A 21,568-nucleotide genomic window follows, 5' to 3' on the forward strand; every position below is an offset into this window, starting at 1 on the left:
TGCGTGAAGTGTGTGAGCATCTAGTTCATACGGGACACATGTAGAGTCCAGGCGTGTGTGCATGTATGTGCGTGTGTGTACACATGTAGAGTCCAGGTATGTGTGCACGCCTGTGTGTGTGTGTGCACATGTAGAGTCCAGGCATGTGTGTGCGCATGTGCATGTGTGTGCACATGTAGAGTCCAGGCATGTGTGCACGCCTGTATGTGTGTGTGCACATGTAGAGTCCAGGCATGTGTGTGCGCATGTGCATGTGTGTGCACATGTAGAGTCCAGGCGTGTGTGCATGTATGTGCGTGTGTGTGCACATGTAGAGTCCAGGCATGTGCGTGTGTGTGCACATGGAGAGTCCAGGCATGTGTGCATGTATGTGTGTGTGTGCACATGTAGAGTCCAGGCATGTGCGTGTGTGTGCACATGGAGAGTCCAGGTATGTGTGCATGTATGTGCGCGTGTGTGTGCACATGTAGAGTCCAGGCATGTGTGCACACATGTTGTGTGTGTGCACATGTAGAGTCCAGGCATGTGCGTGTGTGTGCACATGTAGAGTCCAGGCATGTGTGCGCGCATGTGCATGTGTGTGCACATGTAGAGTCCAGGCATGTGTGCATGTATGTGTGTGTGTGCACATGTAGAGTCCAGGCATGTGTGCACGCCTGTGTGTGTGTGTGCACATGTAGAGTCCAGGCATGTGTGCACGCGTGTGTGTGTGCACATGTGGAGTCCAGGTATGTGTGCATGTATGTGCGTGTGTGTGCACATGTAGAGTCCAGGCGTGTGTGCATGTATGTGCGTGTGTGTGTGCACATGTAGAGTCCAGGCATGTGTGCGTGCATGTGTGTGTGCACATGTAGAGTCCAGGCGTGTGTGCATGTATGTGCATGTGTGTGCACATGTAGAGTCCAGGCATGTGTGCACGCATGTGCGTGTGTGTGCACATGTAGAGTCCAGGCATGTGTGCATGTATGTGTGTGTGTGTGCACATGTAGAGTCCAGGCATGTGTGCACGCCTGTGCGTGTGTGTGCACATGTAGAGTCCAGGTATGTGTGCACGCATGTGCGTGTGTGTGCACATGTAGAGTCCAGGCATGTGTGCACGTGTGTGTGTGCACATGTGGAGTCCAGGTATGTGTGCATGTATGTGCGTGTGTGTGTGCACATGTAGAGTCCAGGCATGTGTGCATGTGTGTGCGTGTGTGTGCACATGTAGAGTCCAGGCGTGTGTGCATGTATGTGCGTGTGTGTGCACATGTAGAGTCCAGGCATGTGTGCGTGCATGTGTGTGTGCACATGTAGAATCCAGGCATGTGTGTGTGCACATGTAGAGTCCAGGCGTGTGTGCATGTATGCGCATGTGTGTGCACATGTAGAGTCCAGGCATGTGTGCACGCATGTGTGTGTGTGTGCACATGTAGAGTCCAGGCATGTGTGTGTGCACATGTAGAGTCCAGGCGTGTGTGCATGTATGCGCATGTGTGTGCACATGTAGAATCCAGGCATGTATACGCGCATGTGCATGTGTGTGCACATGTAGAGAGTCCAGAAGACAATTGGAGGACTCACTTTCTATTCCTGTCCCAGAGATGAAGCTCGGGTTTCAGTCTTCTGAGCCATCTTTCCAGTCTTCACGTTGTTTTCTAAGTCAGGAGGCACACTGCTGTCCCTTAGAGCTGTCTGCCACGTGCCCATCAGGAAAAGGGGGAGCCGAGTCGGCCTGCGGTTGGCCCTGGTGCTATCCCTGGTTCCTGTGGCCTTCCACAGCTGCCCCTTCCGAGTCTCCCCAGTCAGTGGGAACTGGGCTACCCTGAACTATGGCACAGGCTAGCCTCGACTCTCACTCCCTAATTACAGAAACTGGCCAGTGAGCGGGACACCCTCCAGACAGAGCTGGAAGAACTGAGAAGGAAGTTTGAGGGCATGCGCTCTCGCAACAAGGTGCTGTCCAGTGAGGTGAAGACCCTCAAGACCCAGATGGTGACCCTGGTGGAGAAGGGCAAGCATGACGATGAGCTGATTGATGCCCTCATGGTATGCAGGCAGGGGCGTTGAGAGCAGAGACACCTCAGATGAGCTGATTGATGCCCTCATGGTATGCAGGCAGGGGCGTTGAGAGCAGAGACACCTCAGATGCTTCCTACAGAAAAGTCCTGCCTCTGGGACGCAGCCTCCCAGAGTGCCTGAGGGAAATAACCATGACCCTGGTGCTCTTGGCCTTGGGACCCCAGAGGGGATGGCATTCTGTAATGGGGTGAGATAGGGGGCACCCACCTCTAGGGTCAGTCTGCCTCTGTGGGCACCTCACTGCCGGTTCTGTGCCTGGGGTGCTCTGAGTCTCCATTTTCTCCTGAGGTCTCCTGTCCCAGGTCATAGTGTCGTTCCTCTTTGCCCTAAAGCAAGGAACCTCTGTCCTTAGAGCCTCCCTGGGGATATGTCCAGGGTCCAGGCCTCAGGTCAGGTGCTGATGGGCTCCTCACACAGCATTGCTGGATCAGTCCTTCCTCGCACTCACGTGTGTGCCTACCAGCTGGGCACACCTTCCCCCCCACCGAACTGCCTTCTGGTAACTAAAGGGTCACTTTTCCCATCTGGCCGTCTTGGCCCCAGTCTCCCAGGAGGAAATCCGAGGCCAGAAGGCATCAGAGTTGAACCTTGAATCTGCAGGGAGGGTGCTCCTGGTTCTCAGTCAGATAACTAGTGTCTCCCGCTAGGGAAAGTCAGATGGCTCTGGGTAACGAAGCCAGCTGCCCCTGTCCTGTCCTTTCCTACCCAAAGTAGTCCAAGGCTGCCTCTACCTGCCCTCTGTCTGACCCTCAGGACCAGCTCAAGCAGCTGCAGGACATTCTGGGCAGCCTGAGTGTGCAGGAGGAATCGAGGCGCACATCCCAGCACCACCTGGACCAGAAGGTCAACAGTGAGGCCCAACGGAGCAGCAGCCTTGTGGCCCAGCTGCGGGCCATGGTGGCTGAGCGTGAGGCCAAAGTGCGGCAGCTGGAGCTGGAGATTGGGCAACTCAGTGTCCAGGTGAGCCAGGTGCCACCCAGGCCAGCCTGTCAGTGCCTGGCTAGCAACTCAGTGTCTAGGTGAGCGAGATGCCACCTGGGGGGGGGGGCGTCAGTGCCTGGCTAGCAGCTCAGTGTACAGGTGAGCGGGATGCCACCTGGGGGGGGGCGTCAGTGCCTGGCTAGCAGCTCAGTGTACAGGTGAACGGGATGCCACCTGGGGGGGCGGGAGTCAGTGCCTGGCTAGCAGCTCAGTATACAGGTGAACGGGATGCCACCTGGGGGGGGGCGTCAGTGCCTGGCTAGCAGCTCAGTGTACAGGTGAGCGGGATGCCACCTGGGGGGGGGCGTCAGTGCCTGGCTAGCAGCTCAGTGTACAGGTGAACGGGATGCCACCTGGGGGGGCGGGAGTCAGTGCCTGGCTAGCAGCTCAGTGTACAGGTGAGCGGGATGCCACCTGGGAGGGGCGTCAGTGCCTGGCTAACAGCTCAGTGTACAGGTGAACGGGATGCCTCCTGGGGGTGGGGCGCCAGTGCCTGGCTAGCAGCTCAGTGTACAGGTGAGGGGGTGCCACCTGGGGGGGGAGTCAGTGCCTGGCTAGCAGCTCAGTGTACAGGTGAGCGGGATGCCACCTGGGAGGGGCGTCAGTGCCTGGCTAACAGCTCAGTGTACAGGTGAGCAGGGTGCCACCCGGGCCAGCCTGTCAGTGCCCGGATAGCACTTTCTACCTCCTTGCTCTCAGGTCAGCACTGGCCACACTGCACCATCCTGGGTCCACGTGGACCCCTTGCGTCCAGCCGCCTTCTGTCTAATTCTGTATTCACGTTTCCTTCCTAAAACACAAGCCCTGTCTGTGGGCCACACCACCCTGAGCATGTGTGATCCCTGCTCAGCTCAAAGCCACCCCTGGCTTCCTGTCACCCCCACCTTCACCAGGGCCAAGAGGATCCAGACTCCTCCCAGCTTATCCTCTCCCGTCTGCAGCTGTGGCCCCCACCTTCATGATCCATGTGGGAGCTGTGTTCCAGCCATGCTCACGCTGCAGTCAGTAGGATGGCCACACTTCTTTTTTAATTAAAACTCTTTTAAATCTTTGACAATGTCATACATGTATGAAAGGTATTTGGTGTTGTAGTAAGAGCAGCGGGGCTGTGTCCCGGCACCCGGCTGCCCGCAAGGCTAGCTTATACCCGAAATAATTACATGGAAACTGTATTCTTTTAAACACTGCTTGGCCCATTAGTTCCAGCCTCTTATTGGCTAGCTCTTACATATTGATCTAACTCATTTCTAATAATCTGTGTAGCCCACAAGGTGGCTTACCAGGGAAGATCTTAACCTGCGTCTGTCTGGAGTGGGAGAATCATGGCGACTCCTTGACTCAGCTTCTTTCTCCCAGCATTCTGTTCTTTCTACTCCGCCTACCTAATTTTCTGTCCTATCAGAGGCCAAGCAGTTTCTTTATTACTTAACCAATGAAACAACAGATATTAAGAAGGCCCTCCTCCATCATTTCCCCTTTTTCTGTTTAAACAAAAAAAAAAGGCTTTAACCCCCTAATGGGCTGGGCTTATCCCTACAATTTGGGCTGTTTTCATAACCTCCGCTACCCTCTCCCACTCTGACTCTTTCTTCCCAACGTGTCTCCCGCTTTCTTCTTTCCTGTGTGTGTGTGAGACCACTGAATTTAATTAGGGTTGCCTTAGCATTAAGGGAGGACAACTCACCAGTGGCTACAACACTGAAGAGAGTTGAGTCCTCAGCAACCATTGGCTGTCAGGAGTTCCAGAGGGGGTGTGGTCTTATGAGCCCCTTCCCTCCTCCTGCTGGAGCGTTGGCATGAGGGCAGCAGCAATTGTTTCGTAGCTCCCCTCCCATCCTCATTATGCTCTTTCTGCCCCTGTTCTTCACGATCGCTGAACCCCCGAGGGGGTGCAGGTGTCTCATTTAGGGCTAAGCTCTCGGTCACTCGTTCTCCGCACTTTGACCAGTTGTGAGTCTCTGACTGTCACTTACCGCAAGCAGAAACTTCTGTGACAAGGCCGAAACCCACACTAAACTGCGGGATAACCCATGTGGAGGGCAGTTTGGTACCATGTCCATTTAGCAAAATAGCAGTAGAAGATCCGTCTCTACAGTCTGTGACCTCCCCAGCCATGGGCTCTCCCCATGTTTACAGTATCAGGCTGAATTCCAGCCTGGGGCGCAGGCTTCAAATCCAATCAAAAATGGATTGGTTGCCCCCCAAGTCACGCCACTGTAGGCCAGTGGGCACATCTTGCCTGGCAGGCTAGTATCACAGCTAGGTATGATGACCTTGGGTGACTCTTCCACCCCCAACAACCTCCATATCACCTTCTGGCACCACGGCAGCTTCCAGCAGAGTGGACACTCCCAGCGTTCCCCTGGCATGATTTCTCTGTGTCCTACAACCAGAGTGAATCATGTCTTCAGCAGTAGGATCTTACTGTCTAGTTGTGGTGGACAGCTAAGAGCAGTGTTGAAAGGCCTGTGTTGTTTTGGGAACCTGTGAGGTCTTCCTGACTAACAACGTGGAGGGAGGTGTCACCTGCCCGGCAAGGCAGTCTTCCTCCAACAGCCTGTGGCTCCTAGAAGCAGCATGGTCCACCATGCAGGGCACCTCTCTTACCCTTTTTTAAAATTGTGGTATATTTTAATTGGCTTATAAAATAGTATTTTTCCATATTGCTTTTCATACATCCTTGGTTTCCGTTACACCACCACCACCCCATGCCCCATTCCTGCTTAGTCCACATTCCATCCAGATCCTGAGCACATGTCTCAACTCTGGCCACTTCCCCTTCCGTGTCTTCCCATCACCCCTCCCCCTTCTGCAATCTCCTCAGTCCCTCAAATGTCTCTGCACATATATTTCTCCTTCCTCTCTCATTGCCTTGTCCTGGCCTCCTGCTCCTTAGGATGCAAGAGCCCATGCGCCCCTCCAGAAAGCCCGGGTCTCTCTCTGCTGGGTCTGGAGCCTCTCTTAACTCCCCAGATCCCCTCAAGCGAATGGAGGTGGGTCCCTTCAGACCTATGTGTGGGTGGAGGTGGGTCCCTTCAGACCTACGTGTGGGTGGAGTTGGGTCCCTTCAGACCTACGTGTGGGTGGAGGTCACAGAGCAGCTCTGTCCCTTGTTTCCTTCTAGAACCCCAGGTCCATCAGAGCTGCCAGGGCTCTGACCTCTCTCAACTCAGACCAGCACTAATTGACTGGCCTGCTGTCCAGAGGAGCCTGGGGTGGCAGGCTTGGCCGAGGGAGAACTCTGGGCATCAGGCAGGTGGGGGACATCGTCTTGCGGTCTTCATTCCTGGTGTCCTGAGAGGAGTGCTTGGAACATTCTAGCATTATCACCTTCTGTTCTTGTTCCTGGTCTCCAAAAGAGGCCACCACCCAGTTGGGGGCCAAGCTCCCCTAGCCAATGCAATTGCATATTCCGGTTTTCTCAGAATCCCTGGGGCCATACCATGCCAGGCTGTTAGAAGCCACACTCACTGCATTGATGGTGGCCCAGCCTCCCGCTAAGGATCTGCTGGTGCACACAAGAGAGGAAGAGGCCAAAAGAGGGAGGAGCCTGGGAAGCTCCACTTCCACACAGCCACTGGCCCTCAGACTGAAGTCCAGGTGTGAGGACTGAAGATGGCCCTGACCTCAAGTCATACCCTGTGTGGGGCCACCGAGGACAGACATCAGCTCTGACCTCTCTGTGCCTCTGGCCCCCACTGCCCTCACACCTCCCTGTGGCCCTGGCCTGCACTGGTCTCATCTGGAGCCTCCTCTGAGCAGAGGCTTTGTGAGCTGTCATTGTCATGCAAGCAGTGCCTTGGCGGCCCAGGCCAGCATTCACCCTGAAGAGCAGCTTCTTTCATAACCCCGGAGCTGGAAGCCAGTCAAGCCCGCCCCCTGCCCTCTCCCGGCTGGCACCAAAACCCTGACATCCAACCCCACATCTGTTCCCTGCAGTATCTCCATAATAAAGGAGGGGGTGAAGGGGCCAGCCCCACCCATGCCAGGTTCCCTGAGGACCAGACCCCAGTAACCAGCTCTCCGGCCTCAGCAGGCGATCATGTCGGCAGGCTAGGATCCTCTCGGTAAGGAAAACACAGGCTGGAGGGATGGTGAGTGACTGCGTAGTATTCAGAAAAATGGTGTCTCCCTGCTTCCTCTATGGAAAGCCCCCTGAGTGAAATTTTGTTTTGTTTTATTTATTTTGAGACAGGGTCTCACTAGATAGCCCTGGCTGGCCTGGAACTCACAGAGATCCTCTTACCTCTGTCTCCAAGTGCTGGGATAACATCATGTGCCACTATGTCTGGCCTTTTTGATTTTAACACAGGGTCTCACATATCCCAGGCTGGCCTTGAACTTGAGATGTAGCCAAGAATGACTGAGCTCCTGACTCTCCCGACTCTATCTTCCCAGTATTAGAATTACAGATAACACCAGTTCATGCAATACTGAGAATCAAAACTAGGGTCTTGTGCATGTTAGACAACCAAACCACACCAACACACATACCACATACAATACACACACCATACACCATACACACACTACATACCACACACAACACATGCTGCACACCACAAATCACATACAATACGCACACCATACACCACAGCACAAGTACACACCCCACATACCACACACAACACACGCACCATACCACATACCACATACAATACGCACACCATACACTACAGCACACACACACCCCCCACATATCACACACGATACACACACCACACACATGCACACTCAGCAATGTTTGAATCGCTTGCCCTGCTGCCGAGCCAACCTGCAACCCTCTCCTATTCTATTGACTTCCCGTGGCAGGAAGGCACCAGCAGCCCTGGGTTCCATCACTCCAAGCACTTGCTGGGAGTCCCTTGTCCAGCTTCGTGTGCCAGCCTAGGGGCACACTTCCTCCCAAGTCTCCCAGACTCACTGCTGTTGGGTTGCTTGAGGCTCTGTTTTATCTTAAAAGAGGAAGGACATCTGGTCCATGGGGAAACTGAAGCCCACATGGCCTCCTCCACTGGCCCCCTATATCCCTGTCCACTGTGTGGTCCAGCAGTGCCCACTCCTTCCCTGCTGATGTCCCTGTCTGCCTCCACACAGCTCTGTGACCAGCCTGGGCCACACACTGGTGGAGTCTGCTTTCACGAGGCCTTCCCTGCCTAGTCCCCACGGGACCTCACCCAGGTAGGAGCATAGCATCCCCAGCTCTGGAGCTTCCCCCCTTCCCATTCAGGGATGGAGGACTGAGGCCAGGCAAAATCCAAGCATTCATGGAGGGTTACATAAGGCTGGAGAGGCCTGTGGTGGGGCCACCTGATAGGGTAAACAGCTTCAGAGCCAGACCTTGGCCCTGACAGGCAGTCTGGGCCTCTTTCCTGTTACTAGGGAGTCAGCCCGGCCCCACCTTCCACAGCCTTCTCTTACCCGCTGAGAATCTTTCTCCGGGGGAGCACTCCACATCATGTGGGTCCCCACACTCAGTCACTGATATCCCCTCGGCTCTCTAGCCCCCTGTTTGTGGATAAAGCCAGGCACAAGGCTTAAATGCACCCTTTGTTCTTCTTGTGGGCTCATGGACAAAGGATGGTTTGTCTTACGCACTATCCACTGGAGACGCCTGCTGCCAGCGTGACCCGGCCCCATGCAGGTCAGCTCGGGATCCAGGCAAGGCCTAGTGGGCCTCCTCTCACTTGAGATTTACCATGTGGCTATAAACAAGATGGTTTTCTCTCTCTGGACTACTGTCTCCCATGAAGTACCTGTGACACTTTGGCCAGGCATTGACACTTGACACTGGCAGGAATTGACAGACCAAGGTGCACTGCCACTAACAACTGAGTGGGTCCGAGTGGCGGCTGGGCTTCCTCCCCTCTGGCCATCCCAGAACCTCTAGATGTCACAATCCCTCCTGCCACTGTATAAGGATGTTTATGTCTTCCAACTTAACATGACCTCTGTCCTGTACTCTGGCCCCAGGTTCTTGGACTCCCCAGAACAAAAGGGCTGGCAGGCACAAGCTGCAGAAATGAAGGCCCTCTGGCAAGCCGCCGAGGTGGAGCGCGACCGCCTGAATGAGTTTGTCACTGTCCTGCAGAAGCGGTAACACGTGACACCCAGCCAGCTCTCTCCTAGGCCTGTGTGGGTTGGGACTAAGCTCCCTCCAGGGCCCACAACTCTGGGTTCTGTCCTCACTGGAGAGCCCGTTCCCAGGGACAGCCCTGTTTTCTGTGCACCCAGAGGGCCTGTCAGGTGGTAACCTTGGAGGACTGGTTCTGTAGTGAGAACAGTCAGACTTAGTTCAAGGAGTGTTAAGCTCCGTGACGTGTGGTCGTCCTGTCAGCTGCCCGAGAGTCTCGTGGGAAAGTGACAGCCTAGCCCGATGCTGGCAGTTGCTGGGCACAGGAGGGTGGCTGGGCTGAGAAGGTGAGGTTCTGAGAGGCAGGAAGCCAGCGTCCAGCCGCCTCCAGAGAGTTTCTGACAGCTTCCACTCAAATCAGGCAGTGCCCCTGCTGACATGGCCTGGCTGGCCATCACTGAAGGTACCCAGGCCGGCCCAGAGGCCAGCCATGGAATCCATTCTAAAAAATATGAGGGATGCCACCAAGTTCCTGTCCTCGCCGCGGTGTTGTGTGTCAGTCACTGCTCTGTGGTGACTGGTAACAGGAGCCAGCTCTGCCTCAGCTGAGGAGGGGGAGACCTGGAAAGCGTTGGAAATGCTGAGGAACAGAGCAGAAGGCCCGAGGAGGTGCAGGGGTCTTGATAGCGTGTTTTCTGGGAGTTCTAGCCCCCACCCACCCCCAAGAGAGAGCAGCCAGACTGGTGGTACCCCAAGTACTCATGGAATTGGGGGAGAGGGCTTGCTTACAAGGGAACTGGGGTGGCCAGTACAGAAGCAATGAAGAAACACATGCTTTCTCTGTGACTGCATTCAGTGGCGAGTGGAAATGTCTGTCCTCCGTCTGGGGCGCTGGCCCCCGTTTCTCTGGGTTATGTCTGTATTGGAGGGTGACTGGTTAACTGTCCTCCGTCTGGGGCGTTGGCCCCCATTTCTCTAGGTTATGTCTGTATTGGAGGGTGACATGGTTAACTGTCACTGCAGAGCCTGCCATCCTGACTTAGGGGCTTTAAGTACAATGGTTGGTCCTTTTGAAATCCTGTGCCTCACTGGGAACTGCCCCACATGATGGCAGCTGGGGGCACCCCCTTGGCCTCTCTCTGCCACAGGTGGAGCAGGGTGACTCAGTTTCCCTCCCTGTTGCCTTTTTCTTCACCTGAAGTGGCCTTGGGCCTAGAGTGAGGCAGGAAATCAGCCAGGATATGTGTTAGGGGGCAATGGCTGAGAATCACAGTCAGCCATCGGAGCCCCCGGGTTCATTCTGCTGCCTTGTGTCACTGTGGGGCTCTGCAGGACTGTCCTTGGGATCCTCAGCCAAGATATATGTTGACTTCCAGAGCACCACCCTAAAACCAGGCTTCTCGTCCTCAGAGCCCAAGTTCTTTCCCAGCAGTTAGCCCTGGCGTGATTTCATGGGCACCCATCCTGCAGCTTCTGGCTGCCTCACCCCATCCTCACCTAGTTCCCAGCCTCTGTTGTCCTGAGGAAGGTCCTGCAATCAACTGGGATACCCTTACCCCAGGGTAGAGTAGGAAGGGTCCTGGCTGGCACGAGCCGTAAAAAGCCGGGTGCACTGACCTCAGCTGGCTCTTCCTTCTCTTCAGATCTGGACCCAGAGTCTGAGAAATAAGTTATTTCTTAGATTTTTATCCATTTCTCTCCTTTAAAAAAAGTTATGGTTTTTATCTATTTAATTGTGTGTGCATGCATGTGTACAGGCGTGTGTGAGTGTGGTGTGTATGTGTGTATGTGCGCGTGCGTATGTGCGTGTGTGTCTGTGTGTCCATGTGTGTGTGCATGCTTGTGTGTCTGTGTATGTGTGTGCAGGCAGGTGAGAGAGCATGTGCCAGCACAGGCATGTAGAGATTAGAGACCATGTGAATTCCGGGGACCTGGCTGAGGCTAGGAGGCTTGGCTACAGGAGGCTTTACCTGCTCAGCCGTCTCCATGGTCCTGTTTCTCTTCTTGTTTACAGAGAGAGGGGAGAGGTTGTCTTCCATGCAGAGGTCACTAAGAAAATCTCTCTCTTTTGTTTTTTGTTTTTTTTTTTTAGTTTTGGTTCAAGCCTGAGCTCATGGCCTCCTGCCTGTCACAGGTGTGTGCTGTAGTCAGCACAGCTGGGCAAATGTTGGCTCTCTGAGTCTTTGGTTTTTTGTTTTTTTTTTAAATATTTTATGGTACCTTCTTGTGAATGAGAACTTAAGAGAAATTTAAGGCATAGGATTCTAAAAAGATGGGTCAAACCTATTTTAATAACTGTATTTTGTTGCTTCTGGTGGTGTTTAAAATCTAGTTTTTGTTTGTTTGGTTTGGTTTTGTAGCCCAGGCTGACCTTAAACTCCTGGTCCCCCTGCCTCTCTCTCCCCTTTGGATTCCTTCTTGATTGCCTTTTTCTTTTAATAATTTTAAGCATACTTAGTTCTTTCAAAATCAATCCATTATTGTTTATAGTTTTCATTTGTGTGTAGGGAAGAGAGGGCTGTCATCTGTCTGGGGACAGGGTGTGTTGGCGCTAACTTGTCACCCCAGAGCTGGGGACGAGGTCTGAGGCTTGCTGGCCAGGCCGCTGAGTCTGCTTGGTCACCTTCAGGCCAGTGAGAAACCCTAGCCATTGAAAAAGGTGATGGTGCCTAAGGGTGGACAACAAGGTTGACCTCTGGCCTCCATGGGCATGCACAGACACCTGCACACTCGCACACACACGCGCGCGCGCACACACACACACTCTGGGAAACTCACATCATGCTTGACCGTTGTCCACGATGCCAGCCATCGGTCCCGTAAGTCCGTGAGTGTGAGCGGAATCCACAGTTAAGCAGACCACCCACATTCCTGACCGAGCAGAGCAGAGCAGGAAGGAGAGCCCCTCCGCCCCACGTGAGCATCACTGTCCTGTTTCCACTCCACGAACAGAGTCACAGCAGCCTTGGATTTGTTTGTTTTTAAATTGTTAATTTGTTATAAATATTTAAATAGCTCCATACATTATGCACAAGCTCTGCTTATTCCGCTCACTGGTACCCCGTGGGTCGCTCTCCTCCTGGAGAAGCAGACTAATCACGCAGTTTCCCAGCTGATTGGACACCCCTCTCTCTATCTGAGTTACTGGTCTCTAGTCTGCAAACCCTTTCTTGTGTTAGATGTTCGTTTCTGTCCTCATTTTATTTTGTCTGTTTGTTTCTAAGACAGGGCCTCAGTTTCTTCCTGGCGTCTGCCCCATTCTTTTGGGGTACTTGCGTCACAGGGCAGCCCAGGGAAGGCCATTCTAGATGACTACAGAGCTCAGAAGAGCTGTGGATAGGCAGGACATACACTCTCTCCACACAGGCTCAGCAGGAAGCAGGCGAGTCCTCAGGGTTTGGGACATAAGGTGTCAGCCCCAGGCGCCACCACCACTCCGTCCATTTGCATGGCTGCAGCCACCTTCCAAGGCCAGCGCTCCAACTGCTAACCGCATCCAGACTAAGCTGTCTATTGTTTTCTATCTCGACCCTGCTTGTCCAGGACCTTAGTTCTCGCATGGCGGATGTGAAGAGGCAGACCTGCTGACGCTGTTGTCAGTGTGCTGTTTCGCTGACCTATGACCTGTAGAGTAGCCACATTTGTGTTGCTGGTCAGAGTGGGGCTACTTGGCAGAGCTGGTAGAGATGGTTTAGGTCTGTGGCACGCAGTGCAGCAACCACTAACCACAGGAGCCTTTCAAAGCCTGGCACATTGCCAGCGTGCCTGAGGAGCAGGGGAGCTCACTCTAATCCTCACTGCCTTGTAGCTACTTGTGGGCCAGGGCGGCTCAGCTCGACCGTGCGGGGCACGAGCACAGCCTCATTCCTCCATCCGATTCCTTTGGCCTTGGAGCAGCTGTGCATCTTGCTTTTGAAGATAGTTTCAGGAAACTCGTGCCTCATGGGTGTCGGTGGTTATTCAGGCTAGTATACGGCAGCCCGGTGTACAGTTTCTGGTTAGTACCTAGGTTCTTGCCCTCCCAATCCTCCGTCGTCTCTTCTCCAACATAGAGATGATTCCCAGCTGTACACTGTGGACTCCAGGCTGCAGCTTTGCAGCCACTATTCCTGTAACCTTCTGCTCGGGTGGACCTCAGGGGTCCCCGGCCTTCTGAGCTTTTATTGCCACAGAAATCCAAAGTGCTTTAGGGAGCCTCAGCAAGGCCCACAGGGCAGAGCAAGCATCCGCGTGAGGTAATCAGAGCAGGAGCTCCCAGGGCTTCAGTCTGCAGCAGGTGTGGAGAGTGCGGTGTAAGAAGTGTGTGGCACACACCAGGTCCAGGGGAACAGGGCAGTAAGGCCGTGTCATGGCCCCTACATCTGCAGAGTCACAGAATGTGCCCCCACGGAAGGCAGGACATGGTATCTGCCTCTGAATATCAGCAGTGCATCATGGGCCCCAAAACAAGGCAAGCCAGGATGATCACTTCAGCCCAGAGAAGCAGAGTTTTCCTGCCTGGGGCCATTCAAGGGAGCTGTGGGGAATGAGTCGGTCAGAGTAATCCAAAGCCAGATTTGAGGATGGAGGGCATGGTGTGCCTTCTGAAGCCGGCAGTAGGCAGGGAGGTGATGCTGAGTGGGTTTGGGAGGGGACTCTCCCCCACCAGAGATTCTAGATAGGAACCCAGGTCAGTGGACGCGTGGATTTCAACCTGTGGTACCTGGAGCCTGCCATGAGATGCTAACTTTGTGTTGTCTTCAAGCAATTTTGTGTTAATTTTGCTTACTAATGTCTGCTGTTTTGTGGTTGGGTCTGTTACAGCAGCAATAGAAACAGACGACCTAGTAAAAACTCATCCGAGAAGCAGGGAGGGGACTGTGTTTGACAGGAGACAGTAAAGCGAAATGAAACCCTCACTCAGCATGATAGGAAACCAAGACCTGTGTCCAGTCCCCCAAAGTAGGCACATGAGCATCTGTACAGTGTGGCAGAAAGTTCTAGAAGCAGCAGCGAAAACACCAGAGAGCTGGTTTCTCTGAGGGGGCAGGAGCGCAGGGTGGCTCACCTGCCAGTCAGGCATCGTCTGCCTCAGAGAGTTTGAAATGCCTGTTCCGGTGTTACTGCCGTGAACTCAAGACAAGGGAGGCAAACTTTCACCTTCATAGTGTGTGCACCACTTATGGGATCCACGAATCACGCGGGGGGGGCGGGTACCCGCCTGCAGGGCGTGAAGCTTGTGTCTAACGGCCAGGGTGGAGGAGAGCAGCAGCAAGCTGCTGGAGGCCGAGCAGAGGCTGCAGGAGGAGCGTCAGCGCGCCGTCCTACTGGAGCAGCACCTGGAGAAGATGCGCCTGGAGCCCTGCAGGACCTCAGTGTCCCAGAAGGTCGCCAGGAACAAGCCAGGTAGGAGCCCGGGCCGGGGGGGGTTGTGTGTGTGCAGCCTCAGGAGTAGGCAAGTGTTGGGAGCTCTGTCTGCCCCTGCTGTGAGGGGCTTCTTGTCCCACGTGCCAGCCTGGCTCCCAGAAAGTCAGGGCCCAATGGGAGCCATCTAGGGGCCTTAGCCTGAACTGGCAGTACCCCTGCTGCATGCCCTCGGCCTCTACTCCCTGTGCCACCTTCCAGAGCCTTTGCCTGGCTCTTGTTTGAGCCTAATCAGGCCCTGGTCATAGCGGGTCTCGGGCAGAATTGGACTGCTGGGCCAACCACAGTGCGAGAGTGTAACACTCGGGCTTCTGAAGAAAGGCTCAGGTGAACTTCCTGGCTGGGAGGCCCAAGTCCCTTTCTTGGGTGCCACTCTCCTCTTGTCGCCCGAGATGCCTGGAAAGCCCATGTGGCCTCTGCCGCTCACTGGCCCATGGGGGAGCATAGCTTTCCTGTCCCCTACCCACCCCCCCACCCCCCGCCACCTGCCCTGGACAGCTCATGAGCACAGGTGAGGGAAGGGAGGTGGCCAAGCACACAGGGACCAGTAAGGACAAAGACAGTGGTGGAGGCTCAGCTAGGCTCAAAGGAGCAGCAAGGAGACAGGAGGCCAAGGGACAGTGGGGTAACATAGGAGAAGTCACAGGGTTCTCCCTGATTCTGTCACACTCACTGAGCACAGTGCCAAGAAGGAGGCCAGTTCAGGAATCTCCACGGTTTATCCAAGGCCATACAGCCGGGGTGAAGGCCAGTTCTACTAAGGCTGAGGATTTCCTGAGGCCTTTTTATTTTTTTTATTTTTTTAAATATATTTATTTATTTATTATGTATACAATATTCTGTCTGTGTGTATGGCTGCAGGCCAGAAGAGGGCACCAGACCCCATTACAGATGGTTGTGAGCCACCATGTGGTTGCTGGGAATTGAACTCAGAACCTTTGGAAGAGCAGGCAATGCTCTTAAACTCTGAGCCATCTTTCCAGCCCTCCTGAGGCCTTTTTAGCTCAGAATATTTTGATGCCCTGACATCATCACCCAAGGTCACAAATGGCTTTGCCATCTTTCTCCAAGCACCCTGTGGCCACTGGGCCTAGTCGCCCATAGCTTCCTAATATAAAGCTGCCAGTCTAAATGGAAACCAGAGGTGGGACCAGGGTGGGGGTGGCCTCAGAAGCAGCGACAGCCTGGACTTGGGCTCAGATCTCAGGCCAGCCCTGAGGTCCCACTGTCTACTCTTGGTGACAGAACTGTGGAGGGGTAAAGGTGAGGACCACCATGGCACAGGCAGGCAGAGCCAAGATGGGGATGCGGAGAGCATCAGGGAGGGCTTCTAGAGAGAGGTGGCCCCAGCCTGCACCCTGTAGGAGATGTGATGTCTCCACTCCCCACAAGCTGGAACACGAAAGTGGCATGGTGGGGAGGGAGAGCTCACATAACTGGCCTCATTACAGAACTTGGCTGCTTCTCTACAGGGCCACAGGCCTCCAGCAGCAAGCACAACCCACCTGGGAGCGCCAAGAAAGACTCGTCCTCCACTCAGCTTTCCGATATGCCCATGGAATCCCAGATCGAAGAGCTGACCGCCAGGTGCTTCCTGCCCAGCCTTCCGGAAAGGGTAGAGATGCCCACATGGAGGCTTCACAGGCAGAGGGACCATGTCCCTCTCCCTTGCAGCGAAGACCTCTTTTTGCCCAGAAGGGCGGTTGTGCTAGGACTGGCCTGGGGTAGGGGGATTCTGCAGTGCCCCATGACCCCAGGCTCCCAAGAGAACCTGTATCAGTGCTGGGCTGTGCCCTCACTTTCTCCAGAGGAACTGAAGGGGCCAGGGTGTGTCCCAGTCAGGAGAGGGTTGGCATGGCCTGCACAGAACCCTGGGTTCAGTCCCCAGCCTTGTGTGCATAGGACATGGCCGTCCACACCTGTAATCCCAGCACTCTAGGAGTGGTGAAGGCTCACACGTGGCTGCTCACTGAGCTTGAGTCCAGCCTTGGGTGCATGTTAGCCTATCTCAAAATAAATGAATAAATTTAAATGTATGGTGGGGAAAAAACAAAGCAAGAAATGAGGGGTGTATAGGAATCTGGGTAGTTGAGGCTGCTCGGAGCTTCTGGGTCAGGACTGTGGGTAGGCCCCGAGAAAGATCCATTTGGTATGTGTCTCCTGGGGTCCAGAGAGGAGGGGGCAGTTGGAAGGGACCCCTAAGCCTGCACCACAGCATCTGCTGAAACACGGGGCCCCAGAACACCTGCTGCCTCCACACACTCAGCCCCTTCTTCCCCTCCCCCGTCTAGGCTGGCCATCCAAATGGAGGAGAACGGAATTCTAAGAGACGCCCTGGGCAGTGCCCTGCGTGGGAAGGAGGAGGACTTCCGCATGTACCACCAGACCCTGGGCCAGGTGAAGGGGGTCTTCCTGCAGGCCCTGCGGCAGCAGAAAGCCAACAAGCAGTAGGGCACAGCGGCTTACTCGACTCCTGGGGGGCAGGGTCCTCAGACGACTGACCCCCTGTGCAGGCTGTGCCCACCAGGCTCCTCCCAGAAGCAACTTGGACTACCAGCTGAGCTCAGACCTGCTCAGTAGGCAGGCCGAGGCTCAGGGTGCCCGGGCCAGGGAGGAGGCCGGCCACCCCCAGCAGATGTGTGACCTTGAGCAGGGCTGTGGCCCTTGTCCTAGGGCCTGGCCAGGACACACAAAGATGAAACCCTTGGTGCTTCCTGATGGGGGGGCATCCACTGGTGCCATCCACACCTCCCCATAGTCACCCACTTGGGCATCCCTTTGCTGTGCCCTGCCTCTCTGTGGACTTGGCATAATAAGACTACTTTCACAGTCACTGCGGCTCTGGTTGAATGCGTTCCTTCCCTGCCAGGGGAACCTGGTCTCTGGTAGGTAGGGCTTTATGGTTGTGGGCACAGACCTCCATATAGAAGCTGAGCCAATCGGTTGCTCTGGTGGTCCTGACTCTGAAGCTGGGGTCCCCAGATGAGTAAGTGCCCAGAGTTCTGACTCGCCCCACGGCTGCACAGCCCCACCCTAGCTGATCCCAGAGGCACAGGTGCTAGAGTCAGAAGGCAACCCAGGCAGACCTGGGCGTAGCGTGGACAGATGAGGCAGTGGGCCTTGGTACATGAGTAGTGTGTGTCCATTGCTATGGTGAGCTAGGGGATGCTACAGGAGGGGCCCAGGATACCCTCATCTCAGTAACTGTAACAGTCATGGCCACCCACAATCATGTCACAGCCACAGCCACACAGGTTCACACACGTGTTCATACACATCATACAGGCAGTTCCGCACAGAGGCCCTGAAAAAGGAGCAGACAGCCTCCCTCCCATGAAACACAACCACGTGGATATCTTGTACAAGACACACTGTGGCAGTACCCTCCCTGGAAAGCCGGGATTTCCTGAGACACTGTGTGCTCCGCTCATTCTCAGGGGTCTGTGGAGAAATCCACGCTGCCCAGGACCTCCTGGATAACAGAAGTCTGAGATGTCACAGCAAGAGGTGGCTAAGGCCATTGGGATGAAGCGGCAGTTTGGATACTGTCCCAAGAATCTTAGGGAGGAAGAGTGTTCCCTGGCTCCTTGTGACGAGCAGTGGGCAGAGAAGAGAGACCAGGAAGACTTGTGCTGGGAGGAGACAGCGTGTGACCATAAGAAGAGGGAGAGTCACGGGGGAACCCTGAGAGAAATCTGGGCCCGGGGTTGTGGGCACCAGACCTCAGCAGAGCCTCTGGGAGTGAGAAGCTCGGACAAGAACCAGTCAGCCTCTCTGAGAGGCAGGCAGGGAAGAGTAGGCAGGACTGGACCCTGTCCTGGCTACTGCAGCAGTCTGTTGTGGTTCTAGCCCAGGCTGAGCTGAAGGAAGGAGCCCCCCTGAACCTTAGCTGGGAGCCAGGCAGGTTTGCATCCCGCTCGGCAACCTCCGTGTCTTCATTTGTCAAATGGAACAACATTAGAAATCTTTTCAGGGGTCCGTTCATAGAACAGGACATCTACTGATGACTTCCCTGCAAGGACAAGTGTCCACAGACTGGCTTCCCCCATGCCTATGGGGAGGGGGGCAAGTCCTGCTGCCAGGTGCTCCACTGAGTCCCATTGGGACCCTACGGGGTGAGCTGGCACCTTACAGAAGTTGTCCTGCATGGGCAGTCGCTGGAGCTAAAGACCAGCAGGCAGAGTTTATAAAACCTCCAGGCAACCTCAAACAGTTTGCTTGGGGCTTCGTGCCAGGGCCCATCCCCCCACTTCTGCTGGCTGAGGTAGACCAGACTCCCCGTGTCCCTCACTGTAGCTGCTCCAGCACTTAGTGAGCTAGGACACAGTGTGCAGAGCAATGGCTAGCTCACAGCAAGCGCTCAGCAAATGCTCACTCTTCGCAGTCGTCCCCCCCCCCCCCCCGCAGTCAATGCACACCTGCTGAGAAGCATCCCCAGGTGCTGAGGTGAGGCAGGTGAGCACTCTGGGTACCTAGAATTCTCAGGACAGATGGGGAGACAGGCTCCCGATGGGTTGCCATATATTCAAACATCAAGTAGTCATCCCTTGCTAGGCCTGGGAAGGGCCTGAGGTGGAACTGACCCAGCTAGAGGGACGTGGGGAAGAGGTTGTGATGGCATGGGTGGAGAGAAGGATGTAGACGGGCACAAAGGGTCCTCCCCAGCTCTGCAGGGCTCTTAGGGGGAGGGGCTGGGGTGTAGACAGACACAGAGCATCCTCCCCAGCTCTGCAGGGCTCCTAGGGGAAGGGGCTGGGATGAGCAGATGGGAGCACTCTTAAGGGGAGGTGGGGTTATCAAGGGGTGAGGGACTTGGGTCTTGAGGGCTCATTCAGCTAGGTCAGACGGGGAGGAGAGCAGCTTGGTCTGTCTCCAATAGTGTCTCCCTGGGTACAACCTGACCCCGTGGTCCCTGAGGATGAGTGGGTGCTCCGTTCCTCATCAGGTGAGCCAGGTAAGAAGGGAGGGGTGCACGCAAAGAAGCTGGTGACCTTAGGGGAGAGTCCCTGGCCACCCCCCCCCCCAGGAAGGTGCCGTGGGTCTGAAGCTCACGTTCCTACACTGATGGAGGCACACAGTTTGTCATGGAAGTGGTCAGGCCACTGTCTGCATGGGGGCCTCTGGGACAGAGCACCTGGGCAAGGTTGCAGGCTTGGTCTGGCTGACCCAAACAAACTCACTGTCACCAGGCCCTTTCCCCATTCCAGGGAGTCCAGGGCAGGGTGGCCTCCAGCAGAGTGCCCCAAACCAGCCAGTCTCACATCCCCGGGTTCCAGGGAGCCAACAGCTGGCTTTCAGCATAGGGAAGTTTCCTGTCACCCCCACGCCCCCACACACACATGCCAGTGAGCCTTGCCATCCCTGAGCCTCCACACATACACAGCTCACATCACGCTCACATGCCACACAGCAAGCATGTAACTCTCACACCCAGATGCTGCACAAAGCGTGGTCATAACTTTTCCAGGAACCCTGGAGGCACCAGGAAGTAGCTCTCAGTCCTTGGATGTCAGCCCAGCCAACTTCTTGTCCTTTGTTTGTGGAGCAGCGTCCCACCGTCCCACCCTACAGCCCCTGGCACAGGTGGAGGGACTGACCTAGTCTCCACTCCTCTGCCTTCCCAAAGCCACACCCCACATGCTGCAGTGTCCGTATCACCAGGAGTGTGCCAACGCTCAGTGGGCACTGCCGCAGCGTCCCACAGGGCAATGCGTCATGCACATGGGGTGAGTCACTGGACCCCCTAAAAGCACCGAGTGTCCATGCATAGTGTACCCACTTAAAAAATGGAGCCCTCAAACAGTGGCTTCAATTCTTCAGCCCTCTTGGCATGTCCTGAGGGCACCATGTCGTGTGGACATTTTTTCTGGGGAGACGCGAACGTGTGTCTGCTTATTACAGGTAGGGAACTGACGACAGACCAAAATCCACCTTGGTGAACCAGCAAGTTTTATTGAGTTATTTACATGGGTGAGGGGTCACTTACAGGACCAGAAACGACTCGATGGAAGCTGCATCACCAAATCCCAAAAACTGGGAGCCCGGGGGCACACTGCACAGCCTGCAGGCTGCTCAGCAGGCTGGAGGGGCCCATTATGGTGGTTCTGAGTGTCTCAGCAGTCCTTAGTATTGTCTTAAGTGGGGAGGGGCCTAGTGTGATCTGGTCAGTTTCAGATCTTGTTGAGCTTCTGAGTTGTTTACTTCCTCAGTGGTAAGGAGCTTCCATGAAGGATGGACTGTTTCATCTCAGAGGAGACTGCCATACAGCACACCAAGTGCATGGTCTGTGTATGGTGGTCTCACCTGTCTGGTGTGGACATGGCCTGCCCAGGGTGGTCTCACCTGTCTGGTGTAGACATAGCCTTAGTTCTCACCATGATGCAGTCTCTTCCAGAAGTTTCTGGACAGACCCTAACCACTGTCCACCATATTCCTCAGTTTTCTCTTCTACCTGCTGGACATGGCCTTTGTGGATTGTGGGGACATTAAAAAGAATTTCTCTGCATTCGTCCTGGCTGTTATTATTTATGTCCCTGATAACCACCGATTGTGCCTCAACACGGTGCCCTAGTGTCAGCCACGCCTGCCCAGAAGTCAGAGCTGTGACTCTCTCATCCCAAGCATCAGGACTGAACCACAGCCCCAGGCAGCCCCTTCAGCACACTGTTCAGGGTCAAAGACCAGCGTCCTGGCTACTGAGTGGGCTCAGGAGAGGGTGTGTGCAGCCTCCCCAGCCGCGTCCTCTGTTTCCATGTGTCTGCATTCCTGGGAGGAAGCTTGTGACCTAACTTCCCAGGGTTTGTCCAGGACCCTGCTGGGTGGAGACACTTCTCCCTCCCTGTCCATCCTCAGCTGAGCTCAGGATGGGAGACCGACAGTCCTGTAACAATAGTCACAATGCTCCCAGGACCTTTCCTCAAGCCCTGGTGCCCAAGAGCTGACCTGCGTAGACAGGACCCACACCCAGCTCCTCCAAGACTCAGACTGAACTTCTCCAGGGGCCCCTGCCCAGCAGATACTTCAGCTGCTTGGGGGTGTTACATTAGGATT

General features: G+C 55.0%; 1 protein-coding gene across 3 annotated transcripts in view; it reads left to right on the plus strand.

Moving 5' to 3' along the window:
- The window catches only part of Ccdc13 (coiled-coil domain containing 13), a 39,378-nt gene extending 22,028 nt beyond the window's left edge, over positions 1 to 17,350 (plus strand). Inside the window, exons 9-16 of one of the 3 annotated variants that reach the window (XM_075964089.1) lie at positions 1,852 to 2,028; positions 2,815 to 3,021; positions 6,982 to 7,109; positions 8,140 to 8,223; positions 9,016 to 9,138; positions 14,349 to 14,500; positions 15,991 to 16,105; positions 16,810 to 17,350. In XM_075964089.1, coding sequence (XP_075820204.1) covers positions 1,852 to 2,028; positions 2,815 to 3,021; positions 6,982 to 7,109; positions 8,140 to 8,223; positions 9,016 to 9,138; positions 14,349 to 14,500; positions 15,991 to 16,105; positions 16,810 to 16,969 — 1,146 coding nt within the window. In that variant the 3' untranslated portion in view covers positions 16,970 to 17,350. The remainder of the gene's footprint in view (positions 1 to 1,851; positions 2,029 to 2,814; positions 3,022 to 6,981; positions 7,110 to 8,139; positions 8,224 to 9,015; positions 9,139 to 14,348; positions 14,501 to 15,990; positions 16,106 to 16,809) is intronic. The other 2 variants (XM_075964091.1, XM_075964090.1) reach the window with 2 other exon arrangements.
- The last annotated feature ends 4,218 nt before the right edge of the window (positions 17,351 to 21,568 follow it).

Source organism: Microtus pennsylvanicus, chromosome 3 (assembly GCF_037038515.1).
Source record: "Microtus pennsylvanicus isolate mMicPen1 chromosome 3, mMicPen1.hap1, whole genome shotgun sequence".
Taxonomy (NCBI): domain Eukaryota; kingdom Metazoa; phylum Chordata; class Mammalia; order Rodentia; family Cricetidae; genus Microtus; species Microtus pennsylvanicus.